At 38.0% G+C, this 19,984-nt stretch overlaps 1 protein-coding gene across 3 annotated transcripts in view; it reads left to right on the top strand.

Moving 5' to 3' along the window:
* LOC113572138 (zinc finger DHHC-type palmitoyltransferase 14) overlaps positions 1–19,984 on the top strand; it is a 33,861-nt gene that overhangs the window by 7,555 nt on the left and 6,322 nt on the right. For 2 of the 3 annotated variants that reach the window (XM_027001460.2, XM_027001462.2), the window contains exons 3-9: positions 1,778–1,938; positions 8,216–8,374; positions 9,058–9,195; positions 11,105–11,153; positions 13,384–13,486; positions 13,897–14,006; positions 17,030–17,132. In XM_027001460.2, coding sequence (XP_026857261.2) covers positions 1,778–1,938; positions 8,216–8,374; positions 9,058–9,195; positions 11,105–11,153; positions 13,384–13,486; positions 13,897–14,006; positions 17,030–17,132 — 823 coding nt within the window. Of the gene's footprint in view, positions 1–1,777; positions 1,939–8,215; positions 8,375–9,057; positions 9,196–11,104; positions 11,154–13,383; positions 13,487–13,896; positions 14,007–14,712; positions 14,739–17,029; positions 17,133–19,984 lie in introns of all 3 variants that reach the window. The other variant, XM_027001461.2, reaches the window with a different exon arrangement.

Below are 19,984 nucleotides of genomic sequence, written 5' to 3'. Positions count from 1 at the left end.
TAATACTGGAATGCGTTAGTGCATGTGGCTAGGCAGAAGCCATGGTGACAAAAACTTGTAAATGATTACAAGGTTAAAGAACCAGGAAAGAAAAGATGACACACATTGCATTGTTTTTTTTTCAGAGGGCCCTTTTGTAAATTGTCGGAATCTTTCATTCTCTCTTCGCTATGTAGGTTGCACTTTTATAATTTTTACGTTATATATCATTAGTAGATGAGCAGAGAAAAGTCAAATATAAGATGGTAGTTTTGTAAATTTAGCACTTTACTGCAGCACCACAGCTCTGAAATGAAGATGTGCTGTGCTGTGCTGTGCTATACCACTATATTGATCCAGACTGAAGGAACTGCCTCTCTAATGGCTTCAGTGTGATGTTCTATCCAACTTCAATAGACTTAAGCCCTCACTTTGCCCCTCCTGTGTTTAATGGCTAGGCATATCCATTCTCCAGATACACAAAAAAGGAATATGACTGAAATAGTATGGAAATTCATTCTGAAATACTGAGTACAACAGCACAACAGAGGGAACAATAATGGCTATTTGCATGCCACCTTTTATTTTAATTTTTATGTACGAGTTGTGCAACTAAACTGCCATGCAGTAAAAATAAAATGTAAAGTATTTAAAAAAGATTAATGAAAGCAAATTTCGATATTGCACAATCAACAAAAACACAAGCACAGTTTTAAAACTAAAGTGCTGTCTTTCATAGTGATTTTATGCACACCCCCCCCCCCCCCCCCAACTTCATAGCTCACTCCAAGAATTTTTAATATGTAATATGTCCATAAACCAGTTCACATCCTTACGTTTTAGGTTGCATGGTTTATAATGCAGTGGTCAGATTTTGTCTGTTTCAGTTTAAGGTTAAATCAAGACAACCTCAGGGGGTTGGAATGGGTAGAGAAATTACATTTTCATTTTTATATGCATGTTTGTGTCCTCACTTTTACTGCCATTGTCAGTAGCTAACTCAGCTTTCAGGGACTTGCAGGTGTGGCACCAACGTACATGGAAAATAATGTCTGTTTTATTTATTTCCCTCCTGACCCTTTGCATACTCTTAATTCCATTATGTTCTCTGTAATGGGTCCAAAGAATCAATATATTGACACGAGCATGAGAGACCATTAAAACCAGGATAATGATTACTGTCCCATCATAAGCTAGTGATATTTTGTGATTGGTTGTTGGAGCACTGTTGTCATACCACACGTATATTGTTTATCTTTCAAACTTCTGGGTTCTCACTTTACCATCTTAAAAAATTGATGCATTTGAAAACAGGCCATCTGCAGCACAAGCCTGGTGTAGAGCCACTTCTTTGCTCTACTGTCTTATCTGTGCAGAAGAATCCAATGTTCATAGCAGGTCCTTCCTCATATGTAGTAATATAGAGGAAAGCTATTAGGCTACTTGGATTAATTAGGCAGGACATGGGAAAGACCAACATTATCCAAAATAATGTGATTAGAGTAATCTGCACCTAGCTGGGCAGGAATAACAAGATTGCAGTGGAACTCTTATTAGATCATGTTAAATGTGGAGCAAAAACACACTGATCAGCTCTGACTGCCTAAATGTTGTGGGGGGGTTTTTTGTTTGTTTTTTATTATTCACTGCTAAATAGTGTTAAAATCAAATCGTACCAATAGAAATCCATCACAACCTTAAATTGTAATCTTGAGGCATTTGTAACTGTTATTGACACTAAAGAGAATAAATTCTAATTCATAGATTTTTTTTTTTTCTTTCCCCATTTCCTCCACAGCTGTCCATTCTTGGCACTTACTCTCACGCCAGCTATCCCTGTGATTGGTGGTGTGCTGTTCTTCTTTGTGATGGGGACATTGCTCAGGACCAGCTTCAGTGATCCCGGGGTCCTCCCCAGAGCTACCCCAGAGGAGGCCGCAGACTTGGAAAGACAGATAGGTCCGCTCCCTTTCTCCCCCATGTGCCCCCCACAAATCATTGTTACTTGTTTCTCTCTCTGCTGCTGTTTTGTGTACTGTTTTTATTCAGATTTAATGTGCCTTCTCATCACATTCATTGCATGTATAACATAACCAGGTTGTCCAGATTCCCTGTGCATAACCTCTCTTCATGACCTTGACAGCTTGAGACAACATTCATTCTTTTACAGCTTTTGTATGTACCACAGCCTCTCATTGTCACAGAGAAGTCTGCTCAGTCTGTCAAAGATCACTTTATTCTGCCTCCTATGCTGCATATTATGTTGTGCTCTCAAACGTACTTAAACATAACAAGGAAAGTTATCACACCAGTCTTGTTTGTACTGCCTGTTTTGTCTGGTTTTTGACCATCCTAAAATGTGAAGGGAAAGTGTATTTAATAGAATTATAAGCTTCAATGAATTAAGTGTATCTGAAAGCTTTGTCTGGGTAGGTAATGTTGACCACCAGGGTTGGTATCCTCTAGATGGGCAAGCCTGCATGTTACTCTTTCAGTGGGGAACTCTTTTTCTGTGCAACAGGGTTACTCTTTCAGTGGCGAACACTTTCTGTGCAACAGGGACAAAGCATGGTCACACTGAACAGGATCAACCTACATTAAAAACATGGAATGTTTGGCATAGAGCCAGCAAACCTGGTTGGTTGTGCCCTCTATAATTCTGTTTAGTTGGCATTGTCTATGAAATGAAGCTAAAAAAAAAATCTATCAAGTGTTTAGAACCACTGAATCAAGCCCCTAAGGAATCTCAAATATCTGCAGATGCTAAGAGTCAACAATCAATAGTTACGGGAGAGAAGAGGATGGTAGTGGTGTTAGTGGTTGCATTCTACTAGTGTTAGTCTGACTTTTTCCTTAGGTTTATCCTAAACCTTTTAAATAAAAGTAAAATTTATTCAGATTGAATAAGAGTAGGTTAATGCCTGAACTTTATTTTGATCGAATAATGTATCATGGTTTACTTCTGAAGAGGATGTTGAGGAAAAATAGGCTAATAATCAAAATGTTTATGTGGAGAGAACAAGAGGAAATCCACTCTTATAAATGCATTGATTCTAGCACAAATCTCCAATAAAATGAAAGTAGAAACTATATTGTGGTCATATGCTGCTGTCTTCTCAGACTTGCCTTATAGAGTATAAGTATAGCAGAAGGCATTCATTTAAATAGATAGATTTGAACACAAGTCATCAAATGTTGATGAGACAAACAAAGATCTGTTTGGCAGAGGGGGCCCCTACATTTCTCATTGTGACACTGAAGGCACAGGTCTCAATCATGCATGGTCACATGTTGATCATGGTTTTAGTGTCAGCATTCAAAATTACTTGCTGATGTTGCAACTTGTTCATGTAGGTTAAAATAAATGAAACTTATTGTCAGTAGCTTCTGATTAAGTGGGCTTAAGGTAATAACTGCAGATGGCAGGATAGTGGCAGGACTGGTGCTAATGGCACTAATAAGAAATGGCATGTTGCAGGGCATGGCCACACTCAGGAAGCGTGACTCTTATTTTACCTTTTTTTATTTCTGCTTTTTAACAGGCAAGGCAGTCTACATGACAAGTTACAGTCCAAATTCTGTTCAATGCCAAATTATAGTTGGTGGAAATAACACAGGCTAGAACTTTGGACATTCTAACTTGTAATATCTTTTCATGTTACTAAGTATAACCCAGCTAAGTTTTGTAGTGCATATACTGGTCCAAAAATACTCTTTGTTTCTATATGAAACATTAGCCAAACAGATCTATAATCAGTCATTTGTCAGGTCCTCTGTTGTTGCATGTCTTGCTGTGCTTGGAGGGAGGGTGGTGACGAGTTGCCTTTATTTATTTATTTTTTTCAGTTTAGTTTCTTTTCCGCATTGCACTTTCGAGAGTGTTCTCTCACTTCTGTCTTTTTTTTTTTTTAATTTGGAAGCATGAAATCCTAATATATGACAGATGGGAAAAGTAAAAAGGAGAGATCACAAGTAGGAAGAAGTGAAAGGCACTGTGACTGTAATTATATGATTACCATATAACAGCTGAATGATGATGAAAGGGGCTGCTGGCTTCTCTTTGATACAGTGGCAGTTTGTGCAAGTATTTCCTCTGTGCCTGTCTGTCTATGGCAGCTTATCAGTTTCATTAAGCTAATTTGTGCCTCTTTACTAAGTAGTACTGGTAGAACCTCATCCGTTCTGCTCACTGTTGACTATAGGACTTGCTAACTATAACATGTCCAGACTTGCCTCAGATGGACAGATGAAACTGGCAAGTATTTGCCATCCAACCTTATTCCTTACAGGCTGGATTGTGAAACTTTGGCACTGCTAAAAAGAACTGGCACCATGCTAATATTCAAAGTGAGTGAGAAATCTTGGTGCTTGAATGACTGGCACAACATGGGAGAATAACATCTCATACCTAGTTAAACAATGGATCGTTGCATTGCAGTTGCATTTTGCTGTAATGGTTTTGGATTGTAATAGTGTTATGAGAAACAAAAAACAAGGACTCAACATACAGTGCACAGACACATAATCATAATAGGTTTATCTAATTTTATCATCAATAAAAATCCCAATTAAAACAACAAATGATAACATCGGGTGGGGGGCAACCTACTTCCCTAAACAATAGAAAAACAAAATTACAACACACATTGTGTATCTCCCCAGCGACGTAAAAACAGGAGAAAAGGCAAAAGAAATTGGCACCCACCCCTACCACTCCAAACAAAGAAAACACACTGAGAACATTTGACAGCTTGCTATTGGATCAGTGATTCTCATAGCACTCTTAAAAACGTCTTGGCATAATCCAGTGTCAGTACTACTCCTGGTTCCAGCACTAAGAACCAGTAAAGGTAATAACTTGAGGCCTCTTGCAAAAAAAAAAAAATGTCCAGTATCAAATACAAACCCAAAATACCCAACTACAAATAGCCTCGAGTCCAATCTCATACAGTGCTTTCTAAAAAGAAATAGTGTACCAATTTACAGCTCATAACTGTCATGACCCATAACGGACAGTGCATCTACTGTGAGCGCTTTGAGTTTACTGCACAGAACACCATGGGGCACCAGCACACAGCATGTGTATTTAACTAATATCTGACAAGTCCATCAACCAGTCATAACTGCCATTCCTAATTGGTAAGCCACATCACAAATCAGCCTCTTGTCACTGCTCCTGTCATATTGCCAATTCCTGGACAACCTGCAAGACAAAACTGTAGACGCAGAGGTACGCAGTACAAACTCAATATGGTGGTGGCTGTAACAATCAGTTATAATAAGTTTTATAAAAATATTCAGTAATGTTCTCACTTCCCCAAATATCCACTAAATCCAGAATGCAAAGCTTGCTGTAGGCTGTTTTTGTCTGTATTCCATGTGTGAATACTTCCTCCAGTCAGCTCTGTTTATTCAGTCTACGTTTTTAATGTAAAAATCTGATATCTACCAAAATTAAGAAATCATTTGTAAACTTTGAGGCTCACAATAAAACGGAGGCCAGAGATTTACATCCATGCTTCGAAGGCAGGCATTATTTGTGATTGTGTTGCAATGATGTGATTTCTTCCAGTTGCTCATTTTTAAAATTTGATTTATTTGAGAAATGGTTTTTGACATTCATACGTTCCTGTAACATTAGTTGGTGCTCTGAAGTTCATAACTAGTAGCTGTGAATTATTGTGCTCCTTGCCCTGTTTTTTGGGGGCTTCCTGTTACTAGTCAACCCGCGCTGTTTTCCATCTGTTGTAGCATCGCGTGGTCTGTGGGTGAAGGTCTGCATGATGGCCAGCAGTTACGCATGTGCAGCACTTCCACTTCATTGCCCTTCCACTGCTGGATGGTAATTAGCTTCTCTTAACATCCTGCTGAGCAAAGGGAAAGACTGGCTGACACTGAAAATCCCTACAGCCTGCTTTGTGCTGTTGAGTCATTGAGAACCACGTTCATGTTTTGTACATTTAATGCTTCAGTCTCAAGTTGAATGAAGGTCTAGCATTTCTCTTTGTAGTAGCAGAGCTTGAAATTACAGCAAAAGAAACTACACTACTCCTTTCTTTCTCCCCAAATGTTATATCTCTCTGTTTTGAATAACAGTATTAAAACCTTGATAGTATAAATAATCAGGGCCGTTTTTCCAGATAGAAAATGGACCTCTCTTCCATTTGGGTGCAAGCCAGTCATTTTGAATGGGCTAAATGTCCAATATAGAAAAACCTTTTTAACCTGTCATTTTTCGAAAAAGCATTGCTCCTATAGAGTCCTGTAAGCAGTACCAGTTGTTAGACAAGCATATGCTGATGCTGCTGGATCAACATTGATGTGGCTGTGAAGTGTGCAAGATTTTGAGACTCTATAACATATTTAGCCTTATAGTACTGAAAAATTCGGGTAGGCAGTAATTAACTAGTGTAGCTTTCCTTTCCTTCTCTATTTTCTTTTGCTAGGTTCTTCTGTTACTGTATTGCCTCCCACACACTCTCTTGCTTGAGATTGGGCTCTTGAAAGCAGAAGTGAGAAAATGGAGAGAAAGAGCACGACGGTCTACAGTGGAGAAAAGGGAGAATGAAATGTACATTGATCATGGTGGGCATGAAAGGAAAGAATACCCATGCGCTCAGTTTACGGTCACGGCCTTTTGACGCCTGCACTCTCCATCCTCCTGCCCCCCTCCCTTGCTGTCTTGCTCCCTCTTTCTGCACATAACCAGCCCACATGCAGCGTTCCATTCACACACGCCCGTGTAGAGAGCTTATACAACCCTCACACATCTCCACATCATCAATGACATTATAGGCCTGTTCTTCATAACGGTGTCTACCCATATGAAATATGTGGTTGTGATGGTAGGGGGGGCAATATTGTAACAGAAGTGGTTACTGGGGGTTGACCACATAAACTCTACAGATGCTGCTGTTTATTATTAGGGATGTACCTCTTACTGGATTTCTTGTGCCAGTGACATAACCGATAACTAGCACCTTGTTGTGGCTGATCTCTGTCTATATTAATAACCAAACATTTTACCTTTTGCATTTTAAAGCACATTCAAACTGTACCTATATAAAGTTTGGTGGGTGTAAGACATGGTAAACTAAAAATGGATCAGTAATTCATTCTACCTAGCAGTATCTCAGATTTTTGACAACAGCAACACGTTTACCATAAGTGAGACATCACTTTATTTTCTTAATCTGTTCCATAGAAGAAAATTATAGATTGCAATCATCGTCTGAGATTCCGATATGAAAACGATAATGATAAATTAAAAATCATCCTTATCAGCTGCAGATAGGCCATGTTGTGCACCTCTAGTTTTGATACTGAGGAATTTTGTGTTTGGGTTGCAATATAATATCATATACAGCAAAAATTGTTTGCTGTATTTTTTTTTGTACATGATTCACTTGTTGAATTTAACATTTATCTTTCTCAAATTTAATAAAGCTAATTTAATTACTCAGTTTGTGCTCTAACAACAACAAGAAAGAACAGTGTAAACAGAACACTGTAGTTCATGTTTTATTGGGTGTGGTCTTCATCCATTGTAATTTTGAAGCCATGCTCCACAGTACTCCAAGTAGTACTAGATTAAGACAGTGAATAGTTTGTACGCAACGATTGCTAAAAAAAAAAAAAAAAAAAACCAAGAAAACAAAAAAACCCCACCTGAATTGCCTAATATGATGTTCCACTGAGTTAATTTGGAATGAAACTGAAACCATGTGAAAAGAAGGAAGAGTTTGGTTTGTGTTTCACAATTGACGGGGTTGAATTTGGCAGTAAAATGTAATCTCAAGATTTGTATTCATATAAGGGAGCTGGAGGTAATGGAGATGGAAAGGCCGTACACATTTGCGCATTTGTACTAAAACAAACAACAGTATGTACAGCTATAATTTGGAATATGTTAAGCCCTATTAACCTTCTAAAATAAATAGATAAAGAAACAAATAAAACCTAAATTAAATTATGCCTTTTGCAGGTTGATGGAGAAATATCAGGGCAGCTGTTGTTCTTTGATTAAATGTGTCTTGGGGGTATGGTTTTGGGGAAGACTTGCTGTGATCACACTGAGTGTTGCTTACTTGGCCCAGCTTGTATGGAAAAGGCTATAGCAGGGCAGACTTCAAAGACATGTCTGAAAGCCTTTTTAACATCTTTGCCTCCTTTTGCATTGAAGCAGAATATAAATATTCCTACTGAGAGGAAACATTTGTTTTCACCTTCCTAACAGATATTGCCAATGGTACCAGCTCAACAGGATATAGACCTCCACCAAGGACAAAAGAAGTCACTATTAATGGGCAGACAGTGAAACTCAAGTACTGTTTTACCTGCAAGATCTTCAGACCGCCGCGTGCCTCTCACTGCAGCCTTTGTGATAACTGTGTGGGTGAGTTGCTGTGACGCTAGGTAATGCGAGTCATAACTGGGCAAGTACAAAGACTATGTTTAGCATTGCTCAGACTTTAAATATCAGTATGTGCTGCTATGTTAAATTAATCCTCAAGTCCATAACTACTGGATTTCTCTCTTGGGATGTGAGGAAGAGGAATGGGTTTGTACTTTGTGCCTTTTTTAAACTTCATTTCAGGCCTTTCCAGCCTTTGTCATACTGTAAAACTGACAGTGTTTGGCTCCCTGTAACACGTCTTAGTTTGCCTAAAGTCAGTCAATCTGTATATTATGTTATCTGGCTATAACCCTTGTTGAATTCACAGCTATTCTTGGCCTCAGTAGAAGCAAGGACATAGTTCTTTGTCTGGTAGTTTTCTGGTGAGATTTATCCACACAGTTAAATCTCACCTATGAAAAACACAAGGACATGTCTGTCGGTCTAAAGTCTGTATTTACTCATTTAGCTGTTGGGTCCCTAATTGACCTGTTGCAATACATTTTCAGGATGTGACACTAATTTGCCTACAGTACTTTGCTTGTTAGGTGAGCAAATTTAATTTAATGAATGTGCCTACCAACTAAACCAAATGAAGCAACAGTTGACAGTTCCAACCTTCCCTGGCTAAAATACTTAACATGATTGAATTTTAGGTTGCATTTTTTATGATCTCTGTGCAGAACGATTTGACCATCACTGTCCCTGGGTGGGCAATTGCGTTGGAAAGCGAAATTACCGGTTCTTCTACATGTTCATCCTGTCGCTGTCGTTTCTGACGATCTTCATCTTTGCCTTCGTCATCACACATGTAATCATGCGTAAGTACTGAAGCTTGAGAAGCGGTTCTCCAGTTGTCCATCCCATTAACAGGCTAACTGTGGTGTTTCCATAATGAATGCAGGCTGGCCAAAGGCCATCTCTTTGGGTGAACAGCTAGACACAGTCTGTTCTCTTTTTATAGAAAGACAGAAAGAAAGCATTAACTCTGAATAAAGGGTCAATTTTACAATCGCCATTGGATCTGGTGAATGGTATTTGTTATTTTTGAATGTTATTACAAAGATTAATAAATGTTTTATCAAATAGATTTTTCCAGTACTAAATAGTGATTGACTGAAGTGGGTTGTGGTAGGATTTCTGTTCCCAGAATAAATGTATACCTTTTATTATATAGTTTAGATGTCATTGCCTGTACTGTACTGTCCTCATTAATGAACAGAAATTCAGATCTGTTGCCAGCTGACACAGTGAATTTTCTTTGTGTAATGTGAGTATACACTTGTCATGAGTTGTATATTGTTGTAACAGCCAGATTATAGCACAGTTAACTTTTACATTGTTACTAGGAGTGTATGAATACATTGATTTTTCACCAATCCGACATTTCTAATGCCTACCATGTAGTTGTCGGTCCAGTGTACATGCATCGATCCATATCATGAAACCAGTTATATATTACACTTCGCTCCTATTTTAAATTTTTTACTTTTTTTTTTTTTTTTTTGTAAGCAGAAATGAGAGCCTAAGGTTTACAACCCTATTAGTCATGCCATAGCAGACCATGCTTGTTTTCTGTGCTAGTCATGCTTCATCGGTGTTGATTTTTGATCGCACAGTGATTTTGGATAGCTGTAATCTTAATTCTAAATATTTTGGACAGAATAATGTTAAATTGATCAGTTTCAATTTGATCAGTTTTTGATTTCATCAGTAAAAGGTCTAGCCTTTCCCTGATAACTGTAAGACAACTGCAGCACAAAATTCCTTGCTGTCTTTATTTCCACTTTGTATTTTTGACCTCCATTTCTTCTCTACAATCTCTATATGCTAATCTCATATAAAATAATCTGTCTAAACACCACTAGATGATCCTGAAGTATCTTTTGAGGACAGCATGTCGGGAGCATTTAAGATTAGATCAAAAATGGAAATCAATATAGCCCCAGCAGTGCAATTCACCAAGGCACTCTGTTTTTGTTCATGCTTTCCTGTTATCTTTGCAGCCATTGAGACTTAAATGTGATGTGCATCAGGCTTCAGTGCTCCCTTGCATTATAACTTTACTGAAAGCACTAAACACCCCCCGTACCTTTGATATGTACATCAAGAGAAGGAACTAGTGTTGTTTATACGTTTACAAGTTTCACTGCTCTGCATTGCCCTCTGAGGCAGTTGCTATGCAAATACAACTCATTAGACTTATTGCAATGTTAGGACCTCATTGTGTGTAAGGATGAACCAGCGCTGACATCTGGCAATGTGACGTTTTGCAGCTTCCTCACATGCTGCTCCTGCTGCTGCTTACAACTATCTCTTAGGAGATCGATTGCATTGGAGATACAGAGGGCTGACTAGGTGATTTCACGCTGCTGAGTGTTTCTGTAGTGTTTGCCTTGCTGAACTCCCTGGCACTACACCAATTTACTGCACCTGTGCCCAGATTTTCAACAGCTGAATCATACCTTGTTAGAGTAGGTCTGATCTCTCTTTATCTGCCTTCATCCCATGAGACTTTGCCCCTGTGAATGGTGGTCTGGTCATTTTAACCCAATCTCAGCAGAGGGAGAGGCTAAGAATGTGTTGGCTTTGTTAAAAAGGGTAATGTATATAAAAAATGTTTTTGAAAGGGCATGCTGTAGGTTCTAGAGAAACGTGGATCATGTCACTTTAATATATTAGCATTCAACTTGTGTTTTAATCTGAATCTCATCTTTTCTGTCTTCACAGAATCTCATAAAAAAGGGTTTCTCAGCGCACTCAAAGACAGTCCTGCCAGATATCCTTTTGTGGCATAATGATCCATCTATATTTGGTTTTATTAGGTATGGTTTTATTGTTTTGGCATTCCTTTTGGCTATATGGTATGTCCTTTTAAATGTGTCCTTTTTAATGGAAACACATGAAGCTGTTAATTTGTAGTGCTGAGTTCATTACCTCACCTTATTGTATATTGAATAGCAACAGCATGTGTACCACCGCATCCCTGTCTGTCTCTCACTGCCTGTCTCCGTCTCCGTCTCCGTCTCCCTAGACCTCTGTCTGCCACTTTGCTGCAGATGCAAAATCAAGTCCCCTGTGTTGCTTAGATAGCACACATTCTCCTCTATCCACCCACTCTCCAAAATATTTGCTTTAGGATTACATGTGGGTCTTTATTTGTCCATGATAAGGATCAGAAAATTATCTTGTTGTTGGTAGAATAACTGTTTTTAGATATTAGCTAAACTAAATAAAATAAAAGTAAACATAATAATAAAATAAAACAATAAAAGAACAGAACACCATGTAATTTTGCTCGTCATGCTTCACAGGAGGGGGGTGGAGATGGTCAGATGAAGTTTTTCAAAACAAACTACAGGTAGAGATAAATGTTGTCAACGCTGTTTATCAGAACATCACTCTGTACATCTACCAGACTGTGTTAAATAATGTGTTCAATATATATTGTTTTAGATATTCTAAAAACAATATTTTTAAGTCATCAGTTCTAATTTTATCTTGCGTATTCACAATGTCAAATTCTAAACTAATAGAAATCTGACCATTTTTATTAATTTTGTCTTGGAATGTAAGGGTTATAAGAATTTCTCTGCCAGAGTTTTGCTGTTTCTGCAGTTGCTGGAAAGAATGCTCGTGGTTGGTGGTCCAGCTATAAATTTACAGAGGGCGAGCAATAATTTAGTGAGAATCTAATTTAAAGTGATCGCAAAATTTACCAGTCGTATCTTCCCTCTAAATGGGTGGGCTTTATCTCTAACTTTATGACAAGTTCTGCCCACTGTGGATGAACAAATTATAAGATAGTGGGGGGAAAAAACCTAGCCATTTGGTTCATGATAGAAGTGAGTGATAATTTGGTAATTATGCATCAGTTTTTTCCAAATAAAGTTGTGCTGGTAGCTTCCACGTTAGCTGGTAGTTTCTGTTTCTGCCGCTAATGTGTCCGTCACTAATCGCTGCTTGGCTGTGTGCACACTGTCATGATGTGAAGGCTTATGTAAAATTATGTTGGTTTTGTGTGGTAGGATGGCATGTTTGCCATATCTCTTACATCCTGACCTGTTGTGCACTATCATCTTGTGTAATGATCCAATTATTTGTAAGGATTTGCATTTTGCTGAAGAAATTGGCTGGCTTTTTTATTTTATTTATTTATTTATTTATTTATTTTTAGTGATGGCTCTCACCCTCTAATGCTGTTTGCTCTTTTTATTGCTGAAGCTGGACTAACATCTTAATTTTTGTTTCAGGGCTGGAATCTCAAAGGTGACTTTTGTAGTGATTTAGGAGAGGACACAGTGAGCTAGGCTGTGGTGGGCTTTGTTTGTTTGTTAGCCCCCTGCCCAGATCAGGTATGGGGCTATAGAGTAACACACACAAGTATTCTACCAGGGGGCTTTAATGTGTCCAAATTTCATATGTTGGTAATGTGTGTTTTGCCTCTTTTGCATTTACATTTTACAGAAAATTATTTCTGTGGAAAAATAGCCCACCAATTATCACAGCAGTAGTTAATGTCAGCAGGAGACCAAGTCATTTTTGAGAGGTTGTGTTAAAAAACCAGCTCTTTGGGGGGAAAATGAAAGATCTGTTGACACTAATCAAATGCAAAATGTAACATTTGTAGTTACATGCACATTCTTAACATCTATAGTTTTTGACTATCCTCATGTTTTATTGATCAAAAGCATATTTGGGTTTGTAGGCACTAGTGGATAAAGCGGCCTCCTTTAGCACATGCCCTTTCGTTCATGCTTGCACACAATTAGTGAGAAATTTGCCTTTGGTTGCTTCACAGGCTGGTGTGTCTGTGGGATTATCAGTCTGTGCACACACAGCCACTCTTTTCTCTCTCTCTCTCTCTCTCTCTGTCGTGTGTGTGTGTGTGTGTGTGTGTGTGTGTGTGTGTGTGTGTGTGTGTGTGTGTGTGTGTGTGTGTGTGTGTAAGGTAATGCAGCATTTTTCGACTCATGTTCTAATGCTTTTTGTCCTTGACCCTGGTTTACTGTGCTGGAGGTTGTGGTGTGCTTTTTCTCTGTATGGTCAATCGTGGGACTCTCTGGTTTCCACACCTACCTAATTGGATCCAATCAGACCACCAATGAAGATGTAAGTAAAGCATGGCACTTACTGTCATACTTCCAGGCGCTGCATATTTTGGTGTTAGGCCAGCTGATTTTCATTTGGTTTAGCCTGTATTCCCTTGTGTTTAGTTTATTAGTCTATATTATGAAGTGTGTGCCTTTTAACTTTGTTTTAATCACGACTAGTTCATATTTATTTTAGCTTTATTGTATGTCCTTGCTTGGTGTATCTCACCTTGACGTCTATACTCATCAGTCTGATGTATAAGCTTTTCCTTCAAATGAAGACTAGATTCAGTGATTCCTTTCAGTTTACCTCCATAGGTGTAAATGATTTTGAATGTTGATAATCGGAGGAGAATCATGTTCTCATGTCCTACCCGTCATCTGTCTTACGTTTCTCAGAGATGCAGAATGTGTCTCTCCTTTCTATAGATAAAAGGGTCATGGTCTTCAAAAAGGGGGAAAGAAAATTACAACCCTTACAGCTATGGGAACATCTTCACGAACTGCTGCGCAGCTCTCTGCGGCCCTCTTCCACCCAGGTGGGTCGCAGAAGTTTAAAGATGTTGTTGAGTATGCCAGTTAAGATAATGAAAGCTTATGATTAAGGTTGTATACTAACTTTAGTGTGATTGCTGTTGCCAGCAGTTTAAAATGGTTAGTAGCAGAAAGTAAAATTTTGAGGCACATAAGTGTATATTTTGAAAATTTGTTTTATTATTGGAACAACATTGACAACATTTATTATTCTAATCATCTTTAGAATTAACAATACACAGTGATGTATTAGACGCTGTGGGAGGTGTTTAAATTGGGTTTCTTGACTTCGGTGGAATGCATGTCAAAGCATTTGCTAGTCAAGGTAACGTTTTAGTACTCTGCTAAAAACATTTCTTATTCTAGTTTACTTCATAGGTTACAGTTAGATTAGCTAGAGAAACAACTACAGTAACTACCTCGACAATGCATGCTTAAAAAGACACTCTTAGCAACACCCCACATTGCAGTGTTCCAATTAGTATGTTAGTAACTGTTTTTCTTGTTGATTTAACAAAATTCTGATATCAGTGCAAATGATTGCATGCATGCAAATGTATTCATATTTATATTCGCAGAAATTAATCGCAAATGAGAGCAAAACTGTCACACAGTCCTGACTAATTCAGACTACTTCATCAACAAAATAACCGGTTTGTTTTAGATTGTGTACATGACTAAATCTTCACAGATGTTTTGCATTTTGTTTAGGTGGTTCTCAATGACTCCAGTCAAAAGTTCAGTAGGTTCTCTGTGGTTAAGGATTCCCTGCTTGAATGAATTCCATGCTGCTAAATGGAGAGATATATTGCCAGATGTTAACAGCCTTTGGTCCTTGTGTTCTTAACCAAGATAGTTATTGACCTTTGTAATACTTGCAAGTCACTTTTGTTTATTAAATAGCTATAAAAAAAAAGTAAAGATGGAGCCCATAAACCTCTCTAGTTTCCCTTGCAATCCATTTAAAAATTAAAAATTTTCAGAAATGTCTAACAGCTTATCTCATTTTTTGAGAAATTAGTTCAACTGCGATATTTCTTCCTCATGTACCATCAGCAAATCGGATAAGCCTGGTCTTGCTCATGTATATTCAGAGTGACCTTAACAAAGCGGTGCTCTCTGATTGGCTTTTGCTTAACATCTATCTTATGCTAAATGTTTAAGTCACTCCCTGTCTGTCCCTGGATAAAACAAGATGTGGTTTGTGGTTCCTCAGTCCTAGATGCATTTTTCTTTCTTAATAAAAATATTTTTATTTTCATTTTAATATTAAATATTTAATTGGGGGAGTTCTTCTCTCAGCAGGATGAATCCCTGCTTCCCTCATTCATTCAGACACAAGCAGTTCAGTCAGTCATGATTTTAATTCATAAGGTATATAAGCTTATTTTTACTTTTCCATAAACTCTTCCAGGCCGGTAAAATATAGCATTTAGAGCTAAATTCTGAAACAAACACAGATGTTCCAGATGCTCTCTCTAATGGGTAGTCCCCATCGCTAGAGCCATGTCTTCATTCCTGCACACACTTCTCCTAGCAGCATGACTGCTTTTACTGCTTTCACCTGAGTTGTCGTATACCCATAAATGTCATTGGCGGCTTAATAAAGGTGGCTGAAGTCCATGATCTGGGGTCTGCACTGAATGGGTAGAAAGCTTTTTAAGTGCAGTGTAATGGTCCTTACACATTGAAACAGGAGCTTTTGTTTCCTGGACTATTGCCTGTGAGTGCAAATGTTTATCTAAAAATTCTGACAGTGTCAGTCTTTCTGTGTGTTTCAGTGTAAATGTTCTGGGGAGAAATGTAATAAAAGTTGCAGTATTCAACAGCGTTTGTATATAAATTACAAGGGAAAAAAAAAAAGAAGCAAGGCGCAGAACTGGTTAAACCAAGAGGCTCACTGAGCACATCAAGTTGAGCGGCACATTTCCCTGGGCAGTACCTGCTCAGGCCTCCTGTGCCACCATGCTTTTCAGTCCAGGGACTTAGCACCAGAGCAGGCTTCTGAGGTTTGAGAACCTCTGCTCTACCATGTGATGGCCATGGTGCCTGCAACGCGGGGGTTGTCCAGTTTTTCCTCATATTCTACTGTAAAAAAGCTGGATAATTACAGTGACTTTAAAAAAAATTAAGTCTTCTGGATTTGGAATAAATCTGATATTTAGGATTTGTGGATTTTTATATAGAGACCACCATATTTCAGGGAATCATCTTAAATTATCATGTAAAATGTTTGGAAACAAACCCTTTGGGAAGGATGACTTTTAATGAAGTCTGCAATGTGGAGTACAAAAACACTGTCCAGTTATTGCTTGCACTATGCATCAAACTTTTAATTTTGAGCTAAACTCATAAGTTCGTATCAAACTACACACAAAGTTAAAGTTATACTAAGTTATGTATCAAGTTATATGGTTAAATTTCCAGTGTTCTTTGTACCTTCATTTGCATTTAGTCATTTAAGATTTTACTTCAAGCACCACTACACTTTGTGTTACTGGTGTATACAGCATGATCGCAATGGTCCTTTGGGAAGTTGTGAATGTTGGGTCAGTTCGGTGACCTCCACATTTGTGAGGCATTCCTTTAAATGGCTCACAGTCAGTAAACAGTCTTTCTATTGTTCATTAACCCTCTCCAAATAACCCCACTTTGTCCTTCTACTGCAGCATACACTCAGGGATTGTTTGACCTGTCATTGCAAGCCCAGTACTTTTAATCAGCACATCAATCTTTTATTAGTGTGCGTGCCAGTAAGAGACAGATACACTGTAACTTTTTGCTGAGTTGGCATGCTTTGTCATGGGTGTTGTTTGAATAAGTTCCATGTTGTAACAATAACCGTGCGGTAATATGTAGTACCGTTTGCTGGCTGAAACTCTTTTTTGCAGTGTTCTATTCTACAATGCCCCTTCCTTTTTGTAATTACATTGCTTTTGCCTGTCTCATTTGGCTTTTGACCAAGTTAGATGGCAGTAACACTTTTCCACTGAGGTGTATATTTAAATCTGTGCGCTTCTCCCCACAGTCTCATTGACAGAAGAGGCTTTGTCTTGCCAGACATGCCCCAGCCTGTGCCACCTTCCAATGGTGTCACTATGTATGGTGCCACTCAGTCCCAGACTCACATGGTAAGCTTCAGCCCATATACAGCATTACTGAAACAAGTGCACATTTTCCACAACACAGCTGCCTTGTCTGAGTTTCTGATTAATTCCTAAATGATGGCAAAGACATTTCACAAGTGATCTTTTTGTTGCAAAAATATGAAGTGCCATTTACTTTTACTATTACGCTAACTCTCTTGACTATAAACTCATGTGAATTGCATTGCTTTTGACATCCTTATGCAAATATTAAGGAACCAGTGCTGAATAAACCAGTAACACTCACTGCTTGTTAAAATGCATTCCCTGGCACCAGGCTGAATAATTATTAGACCTCTGCAAATATTTCACTCCATTGGGGCATACTTTTTTTCTTGAAGAGTTGTTGCCAATTTTTTTTTTTTGGGGGGGGGGGGGGGGGGGGGGGGTCATAAGATTGTGATTTATCTAACAGTTTGGCAGAAGTTGAATACTTATTTCCTTGTCAAGGGAATGACAACTTCTGGTCAGTTCAACAGTATTGTCATGATCCTCTGCACATGTAGGAATGCAGTGGGTCCAAATCTGATCAGTGCTGGTTGGAGGAGGGCCCACTAGGGACCCAGCCCCACTACTCTACTCTACTCTGCTCTAGATTGTAGTCACGTGGTTTTCAAATGGCAGACCCATCAGAAATTTCAGCCTTTTGGAACTAATAATGCATAATTTTGGATGAAACTGTCAGGATGTTTTAAATTGAGGTTTTTTTCCTTCTTTTCTTTTGGATATAATCCCAGTAATCTTCAGTATTTAATTTCTGTGTCCTCCTTGAGGCAGCATTTCCAGTGCTTTTATCATTTTGAACAGACACATCAACATTATTGGCTTTTTTTTTTTAACTATTATTTTAAAACTAATTGTTTCAATATGTGGTGTGCTTTCTGCTGAATTGGTATTTTGCTTTGTCATGGGTGTTGCTTGAATAACAGTATGTGTTTTCTATTAATCTATCATTTCTTTTTAAAAATCTCTTTCTCTTTTGTAACCCTGCTTGTCCATTGTTGAATCCTGTGACACATGTCTTTTCTCCCTAGAGGAATTAATTCCAGCTCAGCCTCCTCTTAGTACAGCCTGCACTTGCCCATCAGGATAAAATACTTCCAACACTTCCTTCAAACATGTTTACACTTATGTTCAAAATAAATTTGCTCCCAATTAAGGGAACATTTTTTTTCCTCTATCTGTTAAAACAAAAATGCTAGTGGTCTGATTAAAAGTAATGATAATTGATCAGCCTTGCCATTTGATTAAAATATTTCTCTTTTGTTTGTGTTGTTCATACCCTACATGCTGACAGGTCTTCTCTTCCAGGACCTCTGTCTCTTTTAAAAATATATATATATATATGTGCCTGAACGCACTCAAGAAATTTGCTTTCTGGTTTGGCAAAACCCGCTTTGTCATATCACATTATGATAAAGTAAATAGCAACATCATTGTCAGTGGTAGAAAGGAAAGGAAATTAACATGTTGCTTTTTAAGTTCATTTAGAGTGGCTTATTCCTCAAATCATCCAAAGTTTAAGCAAATTACCTTAATTATTAAATGTTTATTGTTTATCCCTCTGCTCACCATACCTCACTCGAATTTTTTGTTACTTACATCCCTGTAAAAAAAGGTTTTACTTTATTTTTAGTATTTGTGATACTTTCTAGTATTATTGGTATTCTTCTATTAACTTTTTGCTATCATCTGTTTACCTTTATGGTGTGCTCCAGAAGTAGATCAGCTACAGTACAAACTAGAAAAGATATTTTAGCCTTGTACTTGTCAATGGAATTCAGTAACTCAATATCATAATACCAGGCATCATGCATCGCAAAGGGGAAAAATATTAATCAAAATCTTATCGTTTTCAGAATCACTGGTATAAACATCAGCTAGCTACATAAATGATTATGCAAAAGAAGACAGTGAGTGACATTGCAGTATTGTCAACATCTACAGAGTAAAATAATGAATGAAAGTAACAGAGCAGAATGTTTTGTGTAATGGAGCTAAACACAGCGATCTAGTGAATGTAAAGTGTCCGTGCATTGTAAACGGTTTCTATACAATATATACGTTTAAATGCAATATGTATAACTGAAAAACAAAGTTGCTGTCCAAAGTTGATATGAGAAACTTCAATGAGCCTGTTCAGTTAAATGACTCTGTGCAATGATGTTTCTGCACACTGAAAAACTATACAATGTACAATGTTATCATTGCTGGTGTACATAAGGCATTATGAACTTAGTGAAGAGGAGTCAGTTTGCTCATTTATATCCAATCAGACACATTTTGCTTGAGGAGGAGGAGTCTGAAGTCAGGAAGACTTTAGAAGGAACAACAGAAATTGAACACAACAAAGACTTGGCAAAACCTCTTAAAGAAGAATCTGTGTGTGTGTGTGTGTGTGTTCGTTCAGAACAAGAACTAAGATGCTTTAATATACCTTAATCATCTTGTTCCAAGTACATCTGTTCACTTAGCGCTATAACAATATTCACCGTTAACGGTTCTAAATAGATGAAAGAGATTTAAATGGTAGAATTAAAAGTGAGCAGAAAAAAAGACTTCACTGTCTCAGTAGCTATAGTGGTCACGTTACATCTTATGTCGAAGTTAGGACTCTAAGCTTGACAAAGGAGAAAGCATATCTATTTTCTACAGTTAATATATATGCCGTTTCCACAGCTACACAACAGTAGTTTTTGTTTGTGGTGGTAGGTACTTTTTAGAAGTGGTGGTTCACTTGCTGGTAGCGTCTTGTTCACACCTGTGTACAAATGTTTCACCTACTTGCTCTTAGTCTTGAGTTTGTACCATGCAGTAGTAAAATGTTGCATGCAGAA

This window comes from Electrophorus electricus, chromosome 13 (genome assembly GCF_013358815.1).
Source record: "Electrophorus electricus isolate fEleEle1 chromosome 13, fEleEle1.pri, whole genome shotgun sequence".
Taxonomy (NCBI): Eukaryota; Metazoa; Chordata; class Actinopteri; order Gymnotiformes; family Gymnotidae; genus Electrophorus; species Electrophorus electricus.
The sequence above is the reverse complement of the archived record's forward strand: the minus strand, read 5'-3'. Positions and strand labels throughout refer to the sequence as shown.